A 21,111-nucleotide genomic window follows, 5' to 3' on the forward strand; every position below is an offset into this window, starting at 1 on the left:
CAGTCCACATACTATGTGGCAAAGTAAACTTTTCTTAAAAACGATCCCTGGTTGTAACGTATGACTTGTTCCAAATCAGAATTAGCCTGTGGTGGAATCAGCGATACTGACATTTGTTGTATAATTTGTTTCAGTTCTCTATTTGCCATGCTCCCTGTTGCAACTGGACGCAGGAGAAGCCTCTCTATCCTCAGAAGGTTGTAGAGTTCCCCAAGAGCAAAATGATAAACATTCGTACCTTCTGGAATGGAATCAAGAGACTTTTGGGCGGTAATGTTTGTGGACTGAGTGCTAAAGAGGGGACAATTGTTGCTGGAATGTTTACACTGATTACATCAACTATACATCTCATCTTCGAGTCTGGAAATTTGCGCTATTATATAGCGTTGACAAACCTCACAAGTTCAGAGGTAGATGGAAGTGCATTTATAATGTCTTTTGAGTTATACTGCTACATAACAATGGGCCTTATTGGTGCGGGCATCTTTGCAGTTTTTATCCTGTTTTTGTGTATCTGGAAGAAGATTTTCTGGGGAGTAGCAGGCTACATCGTATGGATCTTCTTATATGAGATTGGACACATATGCCTCCTCGTTGTTTCATTTCCTAACCACAAAAACCTAATCAAAACCATGTATGTCCTGGAGTGTTTTGGGCTGGTTTTCCGCATATTGTTGCAGATCTACTGGCTATTTTTCTTGACCAGGCACATGGTGGAGCTGTACAGAATCCGCAGAATGGCAGAGGACCCATCAAAAATCAAGAAAAAAGCCCCACCAAAACTCAAGTTTGGAAATGTTGTGGAGATGGGAGTGTGAGGGGCGGGGAATGAACTGGCAGATGACAAGATACTCTGCATTTCTGCCAACAAGCACAATGTTCTTTTCTCGTAAACGTTTCATATGGGGACTGCCTCATTCAGTTGACATGCTGTAGGTGGGTACAGGGATTTAATCATTGTTGGCAAATGGAGATGCCTGTTACCTGTGTTAAATGCTGGTGTTCCAATTCTGGCAACTATGGAAAAAAATGTTTTTCTCTGCAGGGTCTCAGTTTTTCTATGTGTATTCATTCCCAGAGTTAGAAATTCCCAAACTTAACTCTGCAGGGGAATTCCTCAATGCTGTGGGGGCCAAGTCATTGGGTATATTTAAAGCGGAGGACGATAAGTTCTTGATTAGACAGGGCATCAAAGGTTATAGGGAAAAGACCGGAGAATGGGGATGATAAATCCGCCATGGTAGAATGGCAGAGCAAGCTCGATGGGCCGAATGGCCTAATTCTGCTCCTTTATCGTATGGTAATTAGAAGTATGAGTATAACACACACGAAGTATTGGAGGAACTCAGCAGGTCAGGCAACATCAATGGAGAGGAATAAACAGTGGACATTTCAGGCTGACCCTCAGGACAAAAGCACTCTCAGTCTGAAACGTCAGCTATTTATTCCTCTATATAGATGTTGCCTGACCTGTTAAGTTCCTCCAGCATTTTGTGTGTGTTACTCTGGATTTCCAGCATTTGTAGAATCTTATGTTTATGGGAAGTTTGAGATTGCTGGAAATATTCTGCAGCTCAGGTAGCGTGCGTGGAAAGGTGGACAGAGGTAACTGTTCCTGTGCAAGGCCAATGATCTGAAATATTTCTCCACAGATGCTGCCTAACCTACTGAGCAGTGTGGAGCAGCACTCACAAAATGCTGGAGGAACTCAGCAGGTCAGGTGGCATCTATGATAGGGAATAAGCAGTCGACTTTCGGGCCGAGATCCTTCATCAGGATCAGAAAGGAAGGGAGGAAGAGGCTAGAATAAAAATGTAGTGGAGGGGAAGGGTATAAGTTGGCAGGGTGATAGGTGAGAGCAGCATTTTGGAGACCGGGGTGGGGGCTCTCGAACATGAGAAAGGATGGAGAAGGGGAAAATTCCAGGCAGAGAGAAAGAAACATTGGGCGCAGGTAGGGAGTGGGCAGTTTTGGGTGGAGTAGAAGAGGGAATATGCAATGGGAAAGGTGTAAATATAGGTGATGGATAGAGAGGAATGGGGCTGTTGGGGTAGGGAAGGAAATGAACTTGGTGTGAGCAGCACATATTAAGTTCTAGGGAGAGTGGGAGGCAGAAACTGGGAGTAAAGTTAGGAATTTTGGAAGCTAGAGAAGGGTATCGATAAATGGGTATGGAGTTATGGACAATAATGGAGGTAAAGGTTAAAGATTAGCTTTATTTGTCACAAGTACATCAAAACATACAACAAAGTATCGTTTGCTTCAGTGACTAACAACAGTCTGAGGATGTGCTGGGGGCAGCCCACAAGTATCACCACACTTCTGGCACCAATGTAGCATGCACACAACTTACTAACGCTAAGTTACTAATACTAATGTTGTATGTCTATGGAAAGTGGGAGAAAACCGGAGAACCTGAAGGAAACTCTTGGTCCAGGATAGCCTACAAACTCTTACAGAGACAATGAGGGCAATTGGACCTGGTGCTGTAAACTGTTACGCTACCATGCCACTCCATAGGCATTTAAGGCAACATAAAGGGGGCAAAGTGGTAGGAAATTTTGATCTGTTTGTTGGGAGTGGGAGATGTTAGGGTGGAATGGGATTAGGAGGGAGTGAGTGATATTAGCATGAGGAAACAGAGGATAGGGTGGGAAAGGGAGGTATTTAGGACAAGAAAAGAATGCATGCAGTGGTAGGGAGGGGAACTACAGGGAGCAGGGAGGTCGAATGAGGCTGGAAAAGGGATATCCGACAGTGATTGGGAATAGGAAATAATGGGCAAAGGATGGGGTGAGTAATGGGGCAAGGAAGTTCAGAGCCAGGGGAATATTGGAGTAGGAGATGTGATGGGGGGGGGAATAGAGGGTTGGAGGTGGAAATATTGGAGGGTGAGGAATGTTGGGTAAAGAATGGCAGTGAGGAAAGGTATAAAAAGAGCACTATCTGCGGATTGGAAATAATACCTCCACCTCACTGACACTCAACAATTGTGCACCTCAGGGATGTCTGCTTAGCCCACTGCTCTACTCTCTGTATACACATGACTGTGTGACTAGTCACAGCTCAAACACCATCTATAAATTTGCTGATGATGCAACCATTGTTGGCAGAATTTCAGATGGTAACGAGAGGGTGTACAGGAGTGACATGGATCAGATGGTTGACTGGTGTCCGAGCAACAACCTGGCACTCAACATCAGTAAGACAAAAGAGCTGATTGTGGACTTCAGAAAGGGTAAGACGAGGGAACACACACCAATCCTCGCAGGGGGATTAGAAGTGGAAAGGGTGAGCAACTTCTTGGGTATTAATATCTCTGAGGATCTAACCTGGACCCAGCATATCGATGCAGCTACAAAGGAGGCAAGACAGCGACTATATGTCATTCGGAGTTTGAAGAGATTTCACTAAAAACACTTACAAATTTCTACAGATGTCCCGTGGAGAGCGTTCTAGGTGGCGACATCACTGTCTGGTTGTGGGTGGGGGATGCTACTGCTCAGGATCGTAATAATCTGCTGAAAGTTGTAAACTCAGTCAGCTCCATCATGGGCACTAGCCTCCGTAGCATCCAGAACATCTTCAAAGAGCGATGCCTCACAAAGTTGGCATCCATCATCAAGGACTTCCATCAGCCAGGTCATGCCTGTTCTCACTGCTACCTTCAGGAAGGAGGTACAGGAGCCCGAAGGCACACACACAGTGATTCAGGAACAGCTTCCTCCCCTCTGCCATCTGATTTCTGAATGGACAATGAGCCCATGAATACTACCTCAATACTTTTTTATTTCCATTTTTGCACTACTTATTTAATTTAACTTATATATACTGACTGTAAGTTACAGTATGACATATGCTGATGATATTAAACATGATTCTAATTATAATTTGTGTTGGGCACGTGGCCAAGTGGTTAAGGCATTTGTCTAGTTACCTCAAGGTTGCTAGTTCGAGCCTCAGCTGTGGCAGCGTGTTTGTACCCTTGAGCAAGGCACTTAATCACACATTGCTCTAGTCTGTGCGAGGAGTGGCGCCCCACACAGACTTCCAATCTGCGCCTTGTAAGGCATGAAAATGCCCAATGCAGGCCTCTCATGGTCTGAGCCAACATTCCCTCCCTCCCCCTAATGATAAAAATTGGGCATCCTGGGGTTGGAGAGAAGAATTTATTGGGACGGGAGGAACAGTGAAGGATGGAAGTGGGGGTGTTTAACGTGGGTAGGTAATAAGCTCTGAAGCAGCAGGGAATATTAAGAGCTAGTGACTGGCAGATGGCGAGAACCCTGGATGAAGGAAGGATTATGGACAGAGGTTTATAAGGCGGTGAAGTATTGACAATGGAGATGTAGTCAAGGATGGACTAAAGGAAGGAGCAGCTGGAAGGACGCATTCAGCCATGCAGCATCTGAGGGGAGAGGAGTCGGTCACTTTTATAAGTGCACAATGCAGGGTATCCTGACTGTTTGCAACATGGCCTGGTATAGAAACACCAATGCCCATGAATGAACAAGCCTACCAAAATAGGTGTACACAGCCCAGTCCATCACAGAAAAAGACCTCCCCTCCACTGAGCACAATTACAAGGAAGCAGCATCCCATCACGGACCCCTACCATCCAGGCCATGCTCTCTTCTTGGGCAGAAGGTACAGGAGCCTCTGGTTCCACCACACTATGTTAAGGAACAGTTATTACCCTACAACCAACAGGCTCTGAACCAGCGTGGATAACTTAACTCCACTCAACTCTGAACTAAGTCTACAACCAAAAGACTCACTTTCAAGGATTCTACAACTCATGTTCTCAGTATTATCTATTAATTTATTAATCTGTCTGTCTATCTATCTACTGATGCACACTTTGTCTTCTTCTGCACGTTAGTTGTTTGCCTGTCTTTCTTTGTATGTAGTTTTTCATTGATTCCATTGCATTTCTTTGTTCTACTGTGAAAGCCTGCAAAAAATTATTATCAAGGTAGTACGTGGTGATATGCATAAATGTACTTTGATAACAAATTTACTTTGAACTTTATAGGAAGGATGCAGAGGAGGTTTACCAGGATGCTACCTGGATTAGAGAGTATGTCTTATGAGGATAGAGTTGAGAGAGGTAGGGCTCTTCTCTTTGGAGAGAAGGAGGATGAGAAATAAGTTGGTGGCACGGTAGTGTAGTGGTTAGCACAATCCTTTACAGTACAGGTGACCTGAATTCAATCCCTACCACTGCGTGTAAGGCGTTTGCCGTTCTCCCCATCATCATGTGGGCAATGGGCGTACAGGTTGGTAGGTTGATTGGTCATTGTAAATTGACCTATGATTAGACTAGGATTAAATCAGGGTTGGTGGTCAGCACAGCTTGAAGGATTGGGCAGGCCTACTCCATGCTCTATCTCAATAAATAAATAACTACGTGATATAGAGGTGCACTTGATAAGAGGCATTGATGGAGTGGACAGCCAGAAACCTTTTCCCAGGACAGAAATAGCTAATACAAAGGGGGGAGGGTCATAACTTTAAGGTGATTGGAAGAAAATATGGGGGGAAGAATGTCAGAGGTAAGTTCTTCACTTAAAGTTGGTGGGCTGGTGGTAGAGACAGATATATAGGCACATGGTTGATAGATAATGGAGAGCTATGTGGGAGAGAAGGGTTAGATTGAGCTTAGAGTAGGTAAAAATGTTTGCACAACATTCTGGGCCAATTCTATGCCAGTTCCTCAGTGCCCTGAATTTCCCGACCTTTCAGAAATCTATCCATGTCCTCTTTAAGTCCCTACAGTGATCTGGCCTCTACAATCCTACGGGGTAGAGAATTCCAGAGATTCTGAGAAGAAACTGCAATGCACCTCAGCTTTATATGACTGCCTCCTTATCTTGTAACTATATCTCCTTTCTCTCAGACCCTCCCTCTAGTGGAATCATCTGTCAAGCCCTCTTAGGACTTAACTGTTTAAATAGATCACCCCTCCCTTCTGCTAAAGAATACAAATCCAACTACTTCAGCTGCTCATGATAGGGCAAACGTTTTGCCCCACAAATTAGTGAATCTCCTTTGGAATGCCTCCAACACTAGTATATCCCTTAATAAATGACTCGTATATCCCAAATAAGTCACTTCTAATCCTGTCAGGGGATCAATTACATAGTACCCCGGGTGTAGCCTCACCGGTACACTGTACAATTATAACAGTGCTTTTCTATTTTGAAGCTCAGACCCATATGATCTGCATTCCCAGCTACCTGTTACAATTGCCTGCTGAATTTCTGTGATTTGTGGTCGAGACTGCCCAGATCTTTCTGTACTGTTTGGTAATAGACTGCCTCTTGATTCCCCACCAACACACACACACACAAGCTCGCACTTTTTCCCTGCATTGAATTTCACTTGCCAAGTTTTCGTCCGCCCACTCAGTCTATCTGTATCCTGTTTCAGAGAACAAATATCCTCTCTGCAGCATGCACTCCCACCTATTTTAGTGTCATTGGCAAACTCCAGGTCACAAATATAAATAGATATGTAAGTGAGGGGCAAGCTGTCCTCCTGGGACACTCCGCCAGTGACATCGTCCCAGCCCGATGAAGGCTTATTCATTCCAACTCTCTGTCACCCATGTGATAGATGGAAGATGCTAACACATATCCCCGGGTGCCACGAGCTCAGAACTGTTTGTGGCATCTTGTCAAATGCCTTCTGGAAATCCAAAACCACGAAACCCTCAGGATCTGCTCCACTGACTCTGCCTGTCACATCCTTCAAGAACTCCAGTAAACGTACCTTTCACAAGGCAGCTTGACTTCGTTTCTTTGCACTCAGTCGCCACTTTATTAGGTACAGGAGTGGAAACTGGTGAGGGCTTCCAGTTCTGTAGCCCACCTGCTTCAAGGTTCGATGTGTTGTGCGTACCAAGATGCTCTTCGGCACACCACTGTTGTTTGCTCGTTATGTGCCGTGTCGTATGATGTGGGTGATCATGGTCTTCCCATGACCACGATTATTCTTGGCAAATTTTTCTCCAGAGGTTTTCTTCTAGGCAGTGTCTTTACAAGACAGGTGACCCCAACCATTATCAATACTCTTCAGAGACTGTCTGCCTAGTGTCAGTGGTCGCATAACCAGGAATTGGGATATGCACCAGCTGCTCATACGACCATCCACCACCTGTTCCCATGGATTCACATGACCCTGATCGGGGGGCTAAGCAGGTGCTACACCTTGCCCAAGGGTGACCTGCTGGCTGGCGGAGGGAAGGAGTGCCTTACACCTCCTTTGGTAGAGACATATCTCCACCCCACCACCCAGTCTGTTGCAATGTGTGGTTATTTGAGTTACTGTTGTGTTCCTGTCAGCTTGAACCAGTCTGGTTATTCTCCTCTGACCTCTTTAACAAGGCACTTACGCCCACAGAACTGCCACTCACTGGATTTTTTGTTTGTTTTTCTCGTTATTCTCTGTAAACTCTAATGATTGTTGTGCATGAAAATCACAGGAGGTCGGCAGTTTTTGAGATACTGAAACAACTCCACCTGACACTAACATACATTCCACAGTCAAATTCACCTCGATCACATTTCATCCCCATTCTGATGTTTGATCTGAACAACAACTGAACCCCTTGACCATGTCTGCATGCTTTTATACGTTGAGTTGCTGCCATGAAATTGGCTGATTAGATGTTTGTATTAACAAACAGGTGTACCTAATAAAATGGCCACAGAGTGTATTTCTTCCTTAAGTAAGCTGCATTCCCCTTGTCCTCACCTACCACCCCACCAGCCTCCGGGTCCAACATATAATTCTCCGTAACTTCCGCCACCTCCAACAGGATCCCACCACTAAGCACATCTTCCCCCCCCCACCCCGCCGCTTTCCGCAGGGATCGCTCCCTATGCGACACCCTTGTCCATTCGTCCCCTCCATTCCTCCCCACTGATCTCCCTCCTGGCACTTATCCTTGTAAGCGGAACAAGTGCTACACATGCCCTTACACTTCCTCCCTTACCACCATTCAGGGCCCCAGACAGTCCTTCCAGGTGAGGCGACACTTCACCTGTGAGTCGGCTGGGGTGATATACTGCGTCCGGTGCTCCCGATGTGGCCTTCTATATATTGGCGAGACCCGACACAGACTGGGAGATCGTTTTGCTGAACACCTACGCTCTGTCCGCCAGAGAAAGCAGAATCTCCCAGTGGCCACACATTTTAATTCCACATCCCATTCCCATTCTGACATGTCTATCCACGGCCTCCTCTACTGTAAAGATGAAGCCACACTCAGGTTGGAGGAACAACACCTTATATTCCATCTGGGTAGCCTCCAACCTGATGGCATGAACATTGATTTCTCAAACTTCCGTTAACGCCCCACCTCCCTCTCGTACCCCATCCCTCCCTCCCTCCCTCCTTCCTTCCTTCCTTTATTATTTTTTCTTTCCCCTTTTTTTCTCTCTTTTTTCTCCCTCTGTCCCTCTCACTATAACTCCTTGCCCATCCTCTGGGTTCCCCCCCTCCCCCTTTCTCTCTCCCTAGGTTTCCCATCCCATGATCCTCTCCCTTCTCCAGCCTCTCATATCCCCTTTGCCAATCGACTGTCCAGCTCTTGGCTCCATCCCTCCCCCTCCTGTCTTCTCCTATCATTTTGGATCTCCCCCTCCCCCTCCCACTTTCAAATCTCTTACTATCTCTTCTTTCAGTTAGTCCTGATGAAGGGTCTCGGCCCGAAATGTCGACTGTACCTCTTCTTAGAGATGCTGCCTGGCCTGCTGCGTTCACCAGCAACTTTTTTGTGTGTGTTACTTCCCTCTAATGCCCCCTTCCCTTTCTTCCATGGTCTTCTGTCCTCTCCTATCGGATTCCCCCTCCTCCACCCCTTTATCTCTTTCTCTTTCACCAATCAACTTCCCAGCTCTTCACTTCAGCCTCTTCTCCTCTCCCAGTTTCACCTATCACCTACCACCTTGTGCTTCTGCCCCCACTCCTCCTACCTTCTTAATTTGACTTTTCCCCTTCCTTTCCAGTCCTGAAGAAGGGTCTCGGCCTGAAATATGGACTGTTTATTCATTTCCATAGATGTGGCCTGACCTGCTGAGTTCCCCCAGCATTTTGTGTGTGTGGCTTTGGATTTCCAGCAGCTGCAGATTTCCTTGTGTTTGCACAAGCAGACCCTTTGGCTCCTGTAGTTGTGCTGAATTATTATTCTGCGCAGTCCAATCAACCCGCATTGTACTTATCCAACTGTGTACTTATCAAAACTGCTCTTAAATGCCACAATCACACCCGCATCCATTACTTCCACTGGCAGCTCATTCCATGTTCTGACCACCAAATGAATGAAGAAGTTCCCCCCTCAGGTTCACCTTAAATATTCCACCTTTCACTCTTAACCTATGACCTCTAGCTCCAAAACGCCTGCTTGCATTTCCCCTATGTATACCCTTCATGATTTTGTATACCTCTAATTTTGTCTGCCTTTAGTCCCATTTACTTCTCCAGTACCCTGTCCCCCAACTGCTGCAAGTTCTAACAGGCCCATCAAACTAACTCATCTATTATCTTTGGGAAAAACACACACAATCCGGATGGAGTCCTGATGAAGGGTCTCGGCCCGAAACATTGACTGTTTATTCCCCCGCAGGTATTTTTTTGTGCTGTTGCCATAAAGTTAACTAATTTCACGACATATGCCAGTGATATTAAACCCGATTCTGACTCTGCTATCTTTGGGAGATTTGTGGTATTCTTTTTACTCCTCATTAACGTGTGCCATTTCCTTGTTTGTAGTCGCCCATTCCCCTATTGTATACTTCAGAGGTCCCACGGTTACCTTAGCTGTCTACCTTGTATTAATTTTTTTGTTATTTTTATAGTCAGCCGTGATCTCAAACCTCTGCTGCCTTGCGGCCGTACCCATTCATGGGAAGGCTTCCGGAGTAAAGCCCAAGGAAAATATCCAGAGCAGGGGTCCCGAAGGCAGCCCTGTATTGAGTTCATCGCCGACGGACAACTCCTGTGACACCACTGGTACCAAACTGTATTGGTCTCTGCTGTTCCTTTGGGTTCATCAGATGCGTGGAGAGGGGGAGCTTGCTACGTTGTCAATAGCTTGCTCTCCATATTGTACTGCTCAGGCTTGCATATCTAGACAGCCAGGACACAACATCCATGGGCGACCCTGACCTATGGAACCCTCCACACCAAGGTAATAGGCTCTTCTGGCCCAACGAGCCAAGACTGTCCAATTACCCCCAGTTGGATGGTCAATTGGATTAATGGTCTGTGCATCGCCTAGTTCAGTGTTTACCACTGAGGTACATCATTTGTACAGCCTTTGTTAATTTTTTTTTACCACTGGGAGGGTGAGATTCCTCTCACAGAGACAAGACATGCTTATGGAACACCAAAACGTACAGTGAAATGCGTTGTTTGCAACAGCGACCAGCACAGTCTGAGAATGCAGTGGGAGCAGCCTGCAAGTGTTGCCACAGTTCCGACACCAGTAAAGCATGCTCACAACCTACTAACCCTAACCCGTACGTCTCTGGAATATGGGAGGAAACCAGAGCACCCGGAGGAAGCCCGTGCGAACACAAGGGAGCTAGGCACATGAACATGAGGAAAATGGAGGGATAGGGACATTGTGTGGTAGGAGGGATTAGTTTGAGGGTGGTTTTGATTTACTTTTTAGCTGGTTTGGCACAACATTGTGGGCAGAAGGGCCTGTTCCTGTGCTGTACTCTTCCATGTTCTACGTACAAACTCCTTACAGACAGCGGCGGGAAATGAACCACATCCCTTCCATATCCATAGAATGCTCTTACTTTTTGTTTTGATAGTGCCTGTACCCGCAATCTTTCTCTGATGACCAACATTTCTCATCTGATTTAGCTCTTCATCTTGTAGCTGCTTCCCAAAACATTCCCAGTTCCCTGCTCTCTAGCTACTGTAGGCTTTTTCTTGATTAGTCAGGGCATCAAGGGTTCTGGGGAGAAAGCAGGAGAATGAGTTTGAGAAGAAAATTAAATCAGCCTTGATCGAATAGGGCAGCAATCTTGATGGGCTGGCAAACTCAACTGGCCAAATTGCCTAGATTCTGCTCCTGCGTTTTACAGCTAGCCCCTGTCATCTTTTAAGGGCTTTGATTTGACATTTCCCTTGAACTCCATTGTCAGTCATCTTTCTCATTGAACTCCTCTTTGTAATTGAGATAATTTCACCGAACGTTATAAATCAGCTTCTTGAATATCTGCTCCTGTTAATCCACTCACCCCAACCTGTATACAGTCTAGACAAAGATAACTTTGGAATAGTCCTTATTTAAGTCAGGAACACTGGTTTTAGACTCCTGGTGAAGGATCTTGGCTCAAAATATCAACAGTTTATTCCCTGACCATGAATGCTGCCTAACTTGCTGAGTCTTCCAGCATTTTGTGTGTGTTACTTTATGAGTCAACACTGGATTATTAGAGTGTCCATGACCTGTATTAAATGCCCTCAGCCCTGTCAACAATTTGAAAATAGAAATTTTAACCCCTGGGGAATCACTTTCTTGTTGTTCTTAGGATTATCTCCAGAATAACCCTGCCAAGAACTCCTTAACACCTCAAACATGTACAGAAGGGGATAAGAAGTCTCTGAGTGAAAGATCACCAAGTATGAGATACCAGTGAGACCGGGATAGATCTGATTGTACAGGCATGAGAGAAAGAAGAACTTTTTAAATTCATTCAGGAAATGCCGATGCCAGCATCTATTGCCCATCCATAATTACCCTTCAGTTGAGGGTGTGGTTAAGATTCAACTTCATTGGTGGATCTGGAGTCAGATTCAGATTTATTTGTCATATGTGCTTCGAAACATAGACTGAAAGGTGTTGTTTGCATTAATAACCAACACAGCAGGGTAGTCTTACACAGTGAACGGTATGGCACAGAGGAGTGTGGTAGGACAAAGGGATCTGGGATCTAGGTCTATCGTTCGTTGAAAGTGGCATCACAGGTAGATAGGGTTGTAAGGAAGGCTTGTGGCACATTGGCCTTCATAAATGCAAGTACTGAATGCAGGAGGTGGGATGTCACGTTGAAGTTGTATAAGACCTGTAGGTTGTATAAGAAGTTAGTGAGGCCTAATTTGGAGTGCTGTGTGCAGTTTTAGTCACCTACCTACAGGAAAGATATAAATAAGGTTGAAAAAGTATAGAGAAAGTTTACAATGATGTTGCCAGGACTGGAGGACCTGAATTCTATGGACAGACTGTATAGGTTAGGACTTTATTCCTTGGAATGTATAAGATTGAGAGGAGATTTGATAGAGGTATACAAAATTATGAGGGATATCGATAGGGTAGATGCAGGCAGGCTTTTTCCACTGAGGTTGGGTGGAACAACAACCAAAGGCCATGAGTTAAGGGTGAAAGGTGAAAAGTTTGAAGGGGACATGAGGGGAGTCGTCTTCCCTCAGAGGATCATAAGAGTGTGGAACGAACTACCAGCGCAAGTGGTGCATGCAAGCTCGATTTCAAGGTTTAAGAGAAGCTTGGTTGGGGTGCATGGATAGTAGGGGTATGGAAGCTATGGTCCCAGTTCAGGTCAATGGGAGTAAACAGTTTAAATAGTTCGGCATAGATTAGATGGGCCGAACGGCCCGTTTCTGTGCTGTACTCCTCTATGACTCTGCGACTCTGCGCCCAGGGATGTTTTGGAAGCAGCCACAAGTGTTGCCACACACACATTGTGGTGCAAAGATAGTATGGTCTCACAGTCAAATAAATCCTCCTCTGCTCAGCTGAATATAGAATTGGTTTATTATTGTCATATGAACCAAAGTACAGTGAAAAACTTGTCTTTATGCTGCTCACACAGATCAACTCATTACACATGGTATTGAGATAGAACAAGGTAAATCAATGACAGAACACAGAATAAAGTGTAACAGCTACAGAGAAAGTGAAGTATAGGTAAACAGTAAGGTACAAGGTCATAATGAGGTATTTTGTGAGGTCAAGAGTCTGTGAGTCTGCAGGCTCAGCTATTGGATGGCAGAGTTAACTCAGTAACTAGGGGAGTGTGGAGTTACCCAATGCAAGGGCTGTTGGGTTAACTGGAGTGTTTCTCCGAGGGTTAACTAGAGGATGGTGGGATAACCGTGATGCTAACTATGGGGGTCAATGAATGATGGGTTACAAGAGCCATTCCTACTGACAGGAGAAGGAGGGTTACTGGTGCCTTAAAACCAGTCACTTCAGGGAGATGGAGTTTGTCAGCTACGGCTGGCAGCTCATTCAGGAGAAGGAAAGCTACGATCTCAGACTTCCACTCACTCGCGGCTATAGCCACTCACGGAGAGGCTTCAGAAGTAAACCCCAAGGGAAAATTCGGAGCTGGAGTCCCATGTTGAGCTCAACGCTGACCTGGCAACTCCTACGACGCTGCTGGTACCAAACTATTGGCCTCTGCTGTCCTCTTGGGTCCATCAGATGCACGGAGAGGGGGAGCTCGTATCCTCCTCTCTGTATCCTACTGCCCTGGCTTGCGTATCACGTAGACTGCTAGGATGCAACATCCATGGTCGACTGTGACCAGTGGAGGGCCTCAGAAAATAAAATTAATGCCCTAAATTGCAGTTCAACAATATTTGAAATATTTCATTCAGTTTTGGTCACCCTGTTATAAGCAGGAATGAGTGTGGAGGGGAGAAGGGGGGTCACGAGGATGTCGACAGGGTTCAAGCGACTGAGTTATAGAGAGAACATGAACAGGATGAGAGTTTATTCACCAGAGTATATGAGTTTGAGGCATGATCTTCTAGATGTGTACAAAATCATGAGGGACATGGACAGGGTGAATGCTCATAGCATTCACCAGTGCTGAGGAACCAAAATACCAGAGCGCATAGGTTTGTAGCCGGTGGTTTAGTGGCCTTCGGGAGGAGTGGTCCCCGGTTCGAATCTGGCCAGCTCCTTGCACCCTTGTCCATCCATGGTGGGTTGAGCATCGAGCTAGCAGCTCAGCCTTGCAAAACCAGACAAGCACTATGGAAATGGCAAAGTTGACACCTGATGCGCCAATGGGCACGCGGGGGAACTTCGTAGGTTTAAGGTGAGGGTGGCTGGGAGAAATTTAATAGGAATCTGAGGAGCAACTCTTTCACCCAGACAGTGATCCACACATGGAACAAACTGCCAGAGGAAGTTGAGGCAAGTACATTAATAATATTTAAAAGACACCTGGAGAGGTCGTGTATAGGAAAGGTTTAATGCAGGCAAATGGGAATAGTTTAGAAGGTATATTGGTTAGCTTGGATGAATCAGGCTGAAGAGCTTATGCCTGTGATGTATAACTCTACAACTATGTGACTAAGTTTAAACTTACCCTTCTGCCTTGGTGCAGTTTGAACCTGTACTTTTGGACCATTGATCTTAGCCTGAGATACCAGGCCTGTTCCTGTCTGCCATCCAATTTGAGAACAGAGGTTGGATGTTTTCCCAATTGGTCATGACAACTCAGAAAAGGCCATGGGGATGAACAGGGTCCTGATGAAGGGTCTTGGTTTCCATAGATGCTGCCTGACCTGTGAGTTCCCCCAGCATTTTATGTGCGTGTGTTGCTCCTGATTTCAGGTATCTGAAGAATCTCTTGTGTTAATGAGGACAAACATCCAGATGTCCAATGGTGAGGAGGGGAGATGGATCAGGAGGGCATGTGATCCCAGTCTAATGTACCAACCAACCAGAGCTGATGGTTCTGAAGTAGAAAGAGTAGGAAGTGGTAGGAATTACTCACTCTCACTCACCACTGCCCCCAGGGTCTTAGTCACCATCCAGTCACTAATTCCATTGATCCAATAGAATGGTGTCCATTACACTGATGCCTGCCAATTTTATTGTGAGCAGATGTGAGACTGGGGCCAAATCTATGATTTAAGGGCTGGTCTATTTAAGGTGGCCTTTGGTGGGGTGAAGAAGCACGGAGGTGCAGTTATGAATTATGGTATGGAAACACCAATGCCCTTGAATAGAAGATCTTATAGTGGATATGACCTGGCCATCATGGATAACGCCCTCCCCATCACTGAGCTCATCTACACAAAACGCTATCGCAGGAAAGCAGCAACCATCATCAGAGATCCCCATCACCCAGGTCATGCTGTCTTCTCCCTGCTGTCATCAGGAAGAAGGTACAGGGGCCTCAGGACTTGCACCACCACATTCAGGAACAGATATCACCCCTCAACAATCAGGCTCTTGAATCAAAGTGGAAAACTTCACTCAGCTTCACTTGCCCCTTCATTGAAACGTTCTCACAACCTATGGACTCACTTTCAAGGACTCTTCACCTTACATTCTCAATACTTACTGCTTAGTTATTATTATTATTTCTTTCTTTTTGCATTTGCACAGTTTGTTGTCTTATGCACACTGATTGAATGCCTAAGTTGGTGCGGTCTTTCATTGATTCAGTGATGGTTAATGGATTCATTGAGTATGGCAGCAAGAAAATGAAACTCAGACTTGTGTGACTTTGATAATAAATTTACTTTGCACTTTGAACTTTGAGGAGAGGTGACTTAGGAACAGAATTTCAGATTTCCATGGAACAAGTGAGAGCAGCGTCCCAGAACGAGAGTAGAGAATTTGTCGCTGGACAACATGTCATCAGCTCTTGCTCAAAATCAGGCTGTGGGACCCTTTTCCCTGGGGTGGAGGAGGCTGCGGAGTGACCTTAGAGATGTGTATAAAATTAGAAGGCGTGAATGTTGATCATTAACAACTCTACAGTTAGCACCATTCCAACATTCAGATTCCAGGACATCATTATTTTGCAGAACCTCATGAGGGAGACGATATCTCCCTCATTCACAAAAATGCTTGGCAGAGAACGTACTTCTTGCAGCAGTTGGTAAAATTCCCTTTTCCTTGGAGCATACTGGTGCAATTCTGCACCGCCATCCTCACATCAGTCCAGTTTGGTGCAGCATCCGCTCACAATGTACGACTACAGCAAATTACTAAGACAGCAGGAAAGTGGCTGCAGTCTACCATCACTGCAGGACTTGCATGTGTTTAGTTTAGGACAAGGAAGCAGGCGGGAAAAATCATTGCGGACACTACCCACCCAGCAAACTGCCTTTTCCAAAAGCTCCCTTCTGGAGAGTGCTAGAGAGCTACTAAAACAAAAACTTCACGCCATCTTTAAAGTTTCTTCCCCCAGGCAGTTAACCTGATCAACCACTGTAGTTACTAACCCCTCTATCTGTTACCTCAGTCACTGAACTGAGCTGTAAACACTCTAAACCACATTAAAATGCTGTTTACAATTTAAATACATGCTGGTACAGTGTTTATATGTATTTATGGACATTTTATTTCATATCTATACTTTAACCTCTATTTTTATATAATTCTTTATTCTTTATAATTGTCGAATGTTGTGCCAACACACTATAACAATTTCCTAATACATGTAAACGCATGTGGTGAATACTTGTTCTTTGATCCTTTATCTAGGAGAGTCTAAAAGGAGAGAGCATAAGCTTAAGGAGCACAGTGAAAGACTTAAAGGGAACGTGAGGGGCAAGTCTTTCACATGGACGGTATGTGGATCGAGCTGCCCGGGGAAGTGAGAGAGACAAGTTTAGTTACAAGCAGCACAAAGTGCCAGAAAATCTCAGCAAGTCAGGCAGCATCTATGGAGGGGAGTAAACATTTAAAAGGCATTTGGAATGAACACTTAAAAAGTACATGGATAGGAAAGGTTCAGGAGGATCTCATTGAAACCTATTGAATAGTGAAAGGCCTGGATAGAATGGATGTAGAGAGGATATTCCCTACAGTGGGTGAGTCTAGAACCAGAGGACACAATCTCAGAATCCAAGGGAAACCCTTTAGAACAGAGATGAGGAAGAATTTATTTAGCTGGAGGGTGGTGAACGTGGAATTCATTGTCACAGACTGCTGTGGAGGCCAAGTCACTGGGTATATTTAAAGTGGAGGTTGATAGGTTCTTAATTAGTAATGGAGTCAAAGATTATGGGGAGAAGGCAAGAGTGTAGGGTTGAGACAGATAATAGATCAGCCATGATGGAATGGCAGAGCAGACTCGATGGGCTGAATGGCCTAATTTTGTCCATATGGTCTTATGTATATGAGCCAAATTGCAGGAGGCAGGTAGCTGTATGACTGTCAAAAGAGTGAAAGGAAATGGGCAGCCAGTGCAGAGTTCCTCGGTGACCATTCACCTCAGTAATAAGTATACCACTTTGGATACTGTCGGGGGGATGTCCTACTGGGGTGGGGGCTGTTGCAGGTGACTGGGTCTCTGGCACTGTGACTCAGAAGTGGGGGGGGGGGAGAAGAGGACTACAGTAGTGATAGGGGATTCCATAGTTAGTGGAGTAGACAGGAGATTCTGTGGACACGATAGAGACATCCAGGTGGTATGTTGCCTCCCAGGTGCCAGGGTCAGGGGCGTCTTGGATCAGCTCCACAGCATTCTGAAGGAGAGGGTGAGCAGCTAGAAGTCTTGTTGCATATGGCCACCAATCACATAGGTAGGTAAAGGGACACACATCAAAGTTGCTGGTGAACGCAGCAGGCCAGGCAGCATCTCTAGGAAGAGGTACAGTCGACGTTTCAGTCCGAGACCCTTCGTCAGGACTAACTGAAGGAAGAGAAAGTAAGAGGTAGGTAAAGGGAGGAGGTCCTGAAGAGAGAATTTAAGGAGTTAGTTAGAAAGCTGAAAAGCAGGACTCAGGGGTAGTAATCCCTGGATTGCTGCTGTAGCATGCATCAATGAGGGTAAGAATAGGATGATTTGGCAGATGAATGCGTGGCTGAGGAACTGGAGCAGGGGGCAGGGTTTCAGATCTTTGGATCGTTGGGATCCCTTCTGGGGAAGGTATGACCTGTACAAAAGGGATGAGTTACACCTGAACCTGAGGGGGACCAATATCCTTACAAGCAGATTTGTTAGAGCTGTTTGGGAGGCTTTAAACTAATTTGGCAGGGAATGGGAACCAGAGTGATGGGGCGGTTGGTAGCAAACAGAGGCAGTGTGCAGACAAACTATCAGGACGGACAGGCAGATGATAGAGCAGAATTACATTCCATGGGATGAGTTGCAGTGTAACGTGGGGACAAAATTGAAAAGGGTAATGAATACAGGACTGAAGGTTTTATAGTTAAATGCAAATATTATACATCACTGGGTCATGGCTGAAAAAAGATTATGGTTGGGAGCTTAACATCCAAGGATACACATTGTGTTGAAAGGACAGGCAGGTAGGCAAAGGGGATACAGTGGCTCTGTTGGTAAAAATTAAGCCAAATCCTTATAAAGAGATGACACAGTATCAGAAGATGTAGAATCATTGTGGGTAGAGTTAAAGAACTGCAAGGGTGAAGAAACCCTGGTGGGAGTTTCATACAAGCTTCTGAACAGTAGCCAGGATGTGGGCTACAAATGACAAAGGAAGATAGAAAATGCATGCCAAAAGGCCAATGTTACAATAGGCAAGGAGAATATCAATATGCAGGTAGATTGGGAAAAATAGGCTGGTGCTGAGTTTAGATCCAAAGAAAGAGAACTTGTGGAATGCCTGAGGTGGTTTTTTAGAGCAGCTTGTAGTTGAGCCCATTGGGGGAATCAACTACACTGGAAAATGATTCTGGAGAGATAATAATGGGGGACAAGGAAATGGCAGATGCATTGAATAAGTATTTTACATCAGTCGTCACTCTGGAAGACACTAGCAGTATGCCGGAACTTTGAAAGTGTCAGGAGGCAGTTATGAGTGTCGTTGCTATTATCCGGGAGAAGTTGCTAGGGAAGCTGAAACATCTGAAGGTAGATAATCACCTGGACCAGATGGTGTACATCCCAGGATTCTGAAAGAGGTGGCTGAAAAGGTTATGGAGGCATTAGTAATGATCTTTTAAGAATCACTAGATTCTGGAGTGGTTCTGGAGGACTGGAAAATTGGAAGTGTCACTCCACTCTTCAAGAAAGGAGAGGAACAGAAGAAAGGAAATTATAGGCCAGTTAGTCGGACCTCAGTGGTTGGCAAGATGTTGGAGTCAATTGTTAAGGATGTGGTTTTGCCGTACTTGGAGGTATGTGATAAAATAGGCTGTAATCAGCATGGAAAAGCAGGATAGACAATGAATACTCGGAGGATGTGGTGTTCTTGGATTTTCAGAGGCCTTTGACAAGGTCCTGCATTTAAGACTGCTTAGCAAGATAAAAGCCCATGGTATATAGGAAAGATCCTAACATGGATACAGCATCGGCTGATTGGCAGAAGGCAAAGAGTGGGAATAAAGGAAGCCTTTTCTGACTGTCTGCCGGTGACTAGTGCTGCTCCACAGGGGTCTGTGTTGGGATCAATTATTTTTACGTTATATGTCAATGACTTGGATGATGGAATTGATGGCTTTGTGGACAAGTTTGCGAATGATATGAAGATAGGTGGAGGGGCAGATAGTGGTGAGGAAACAGGAATGCTGAAGAAGAACTTAACTTAAAAGACTGGGCAAAGAAGTGGCAGATGGAATACAGTGTTGAGAAACGTATGGTCATGGGAAGAAAGTTCAAAGGTCTGAGGTGCAAAGGGACTTGGGAGTCCTCGTGCAGAATTCCTTAAAGATTAATTTGCAGGTTAAGTCGGTGGTGATGAAGGCAAGTGCAATGTTGGCATTTATTTCAAGAGAACTAGAGTATAAAAACAAGGACGCAATGTTGAGGCTTTATAAGGCACTGGTGAGGCCTCACTTGGAGCAGTGTGTGCAGTTTTGAGCCCCTTATCTAAGGAAGGATATGCTGACATCAAAGAGGGTCAAAGGAGGTTCACAAAAATGATTCTGGCATTGAAAGGCTTATCATATGAGGAATATTTGATGGCTCTGGGGCTGGACTCACAGGGATACAGAAGAATGGGGAGAGGGATCTCACTGAAACATCGAATATTGAAAGGCCTAGACAGAATTGGTGTGGAAATGATGTTTCCTACAGTCTAGGACCAAAGGGCACAACCTCAGAATAGAGGGATGTCTATTTAGAACAGAAATTAGGAGGAATTTATTTAGCCAGAGGGTGGTGAATCTGTGGAATTTGTTGCCACAAATGGTGGTGGAGGCCAGATCTTCGGGTATACTTAAGGAGGAGATTGATAGATTCATAATAAGTCAGGGTGTGAAAGGTTATGCAGGGAAGGCAGGAGAATGGAGCAGAGAGGGAAATGGATCAGCCATGATCAAATGGCAGAGCAGACTCGATGGGCAGAATGACCTACTTCTGCTCCTACGTCCTATTGTGTTATGGCCTCAAATGCAGGCAATTTACTCAGGTAGACAAATTGGGCTGAAGGGCCTTATGTATTTAATATTTCAATAATAGTTGAGTAATATTGTAAATATATTGTTTAATTAAGCATCTTTTGTCGTTTACATAATTCATTATGGGTTATATGTAAAAGTATGGAAATGGCATACGTCATCACGCCACTACATTATAAGTGTGAGCTACACTGAAAGTAAAAACAATACATACACGTTACCCCAGACTCCATGTTTTATGTTTTGGAGTTACAAAACATAATGGGCCTGTTTCTGTGCTGAACAGCTCTATGATTCCAGGGACTGGCCATTTCAGAGAGAAGGTGGGAGTTCAAGGGGCCTGAAGTCCCACACGGTAAAGGATGGCAGGTTCCCTTACCTGAGGCCATCAGTGGAGCAAATGGTTTTTATGCTGGACTTCAAACCCGGTGACAGAGACACACACCTTTTTCTATCTGTGGGCTAACTGATAAGGCAGGGCACCTCATCTTGTTGCCACATTCCTTCCTAACTTGGCTACAGCGTGTTGGGAAAACAACGTGCATTTGGGAACATTGCAGGAGCCAGCGGGACGAATTGTGGGGACAGGTGCTGCTTGTGGAGAACTCCATTAAGTAGGCCCCAGTTTCAACAGTCCCATGAAGGTGGAGTCTTTCTCCTTAGAGACTCTCGCGGAGTTACGAGGGATGACCAGTTCTATGGTGTCACCTTTCTGCAGCTTATAGATACCTTCAACAACAGAGAACAGAAGAAATGTATGGGTTAGGTCCAATCCAATTCACTCTAGT

General features: G+C 45.2%; 2 protein-coding genes across 2 annotated transcripts in view; one reads left to right on the top strand and one right to left on the bottom strand.

The window, feature by feature from the left end:
• The first annotated feature begins 221 nt into the window (after window positions 1-221).
• On the top strand, window positions 222-1,010 carry LOC140197297 (transmembrane protein 217-like). Its single transcript, XM_072257234.1, has one exon. The coding sequence runs from the start codon at window positions 222-224 to the stop codon at window positions 816-818; it is 597 nt and encodes a 198-aa protein (XP_072113335.1). The 3' UTR covers window positions 819-1,010.
• An 11,813-nt stretch (window positions 1,011-12,823) lies between these two features.
• The window catches only part of LOC140198380 (tumor necrosis factor ligand superfamily member 13B-like), a 47,802-nt gene continuing 39,514 nt past the window's right edge, over window positions 12,824-21,111 (bottom strand). The window contains exon 6 of the mRNA XM_072259476.1: window positions 12,824-21,052. Coding sequence (XP_072115577.1) covers window positions 20,934-21,052 — 119 coding nt within the window. The 3' untranslated portion in view covers window positions 12,824-20,933. The remainder of the gene's footprint in view (window positions 21,053-21,111) is intronic.

The sequence above is a fragment of the Mobula birostris genome, chromosome 5, assembly GCF_030028105.1.
Source record: "Mobula birostris isolate sMobBir1 chromosome 5, sMobBir1.hap1, whole genome shotgun sequence".
In the NCBI taxonomy this organism is placed as follows: domain Eukaryota; kingdom Metazoa; phylum Chordata; class Chondrichthyes; order Myliobatiformes; family Myliobatidae; genus Mobula; species Mobula birostris.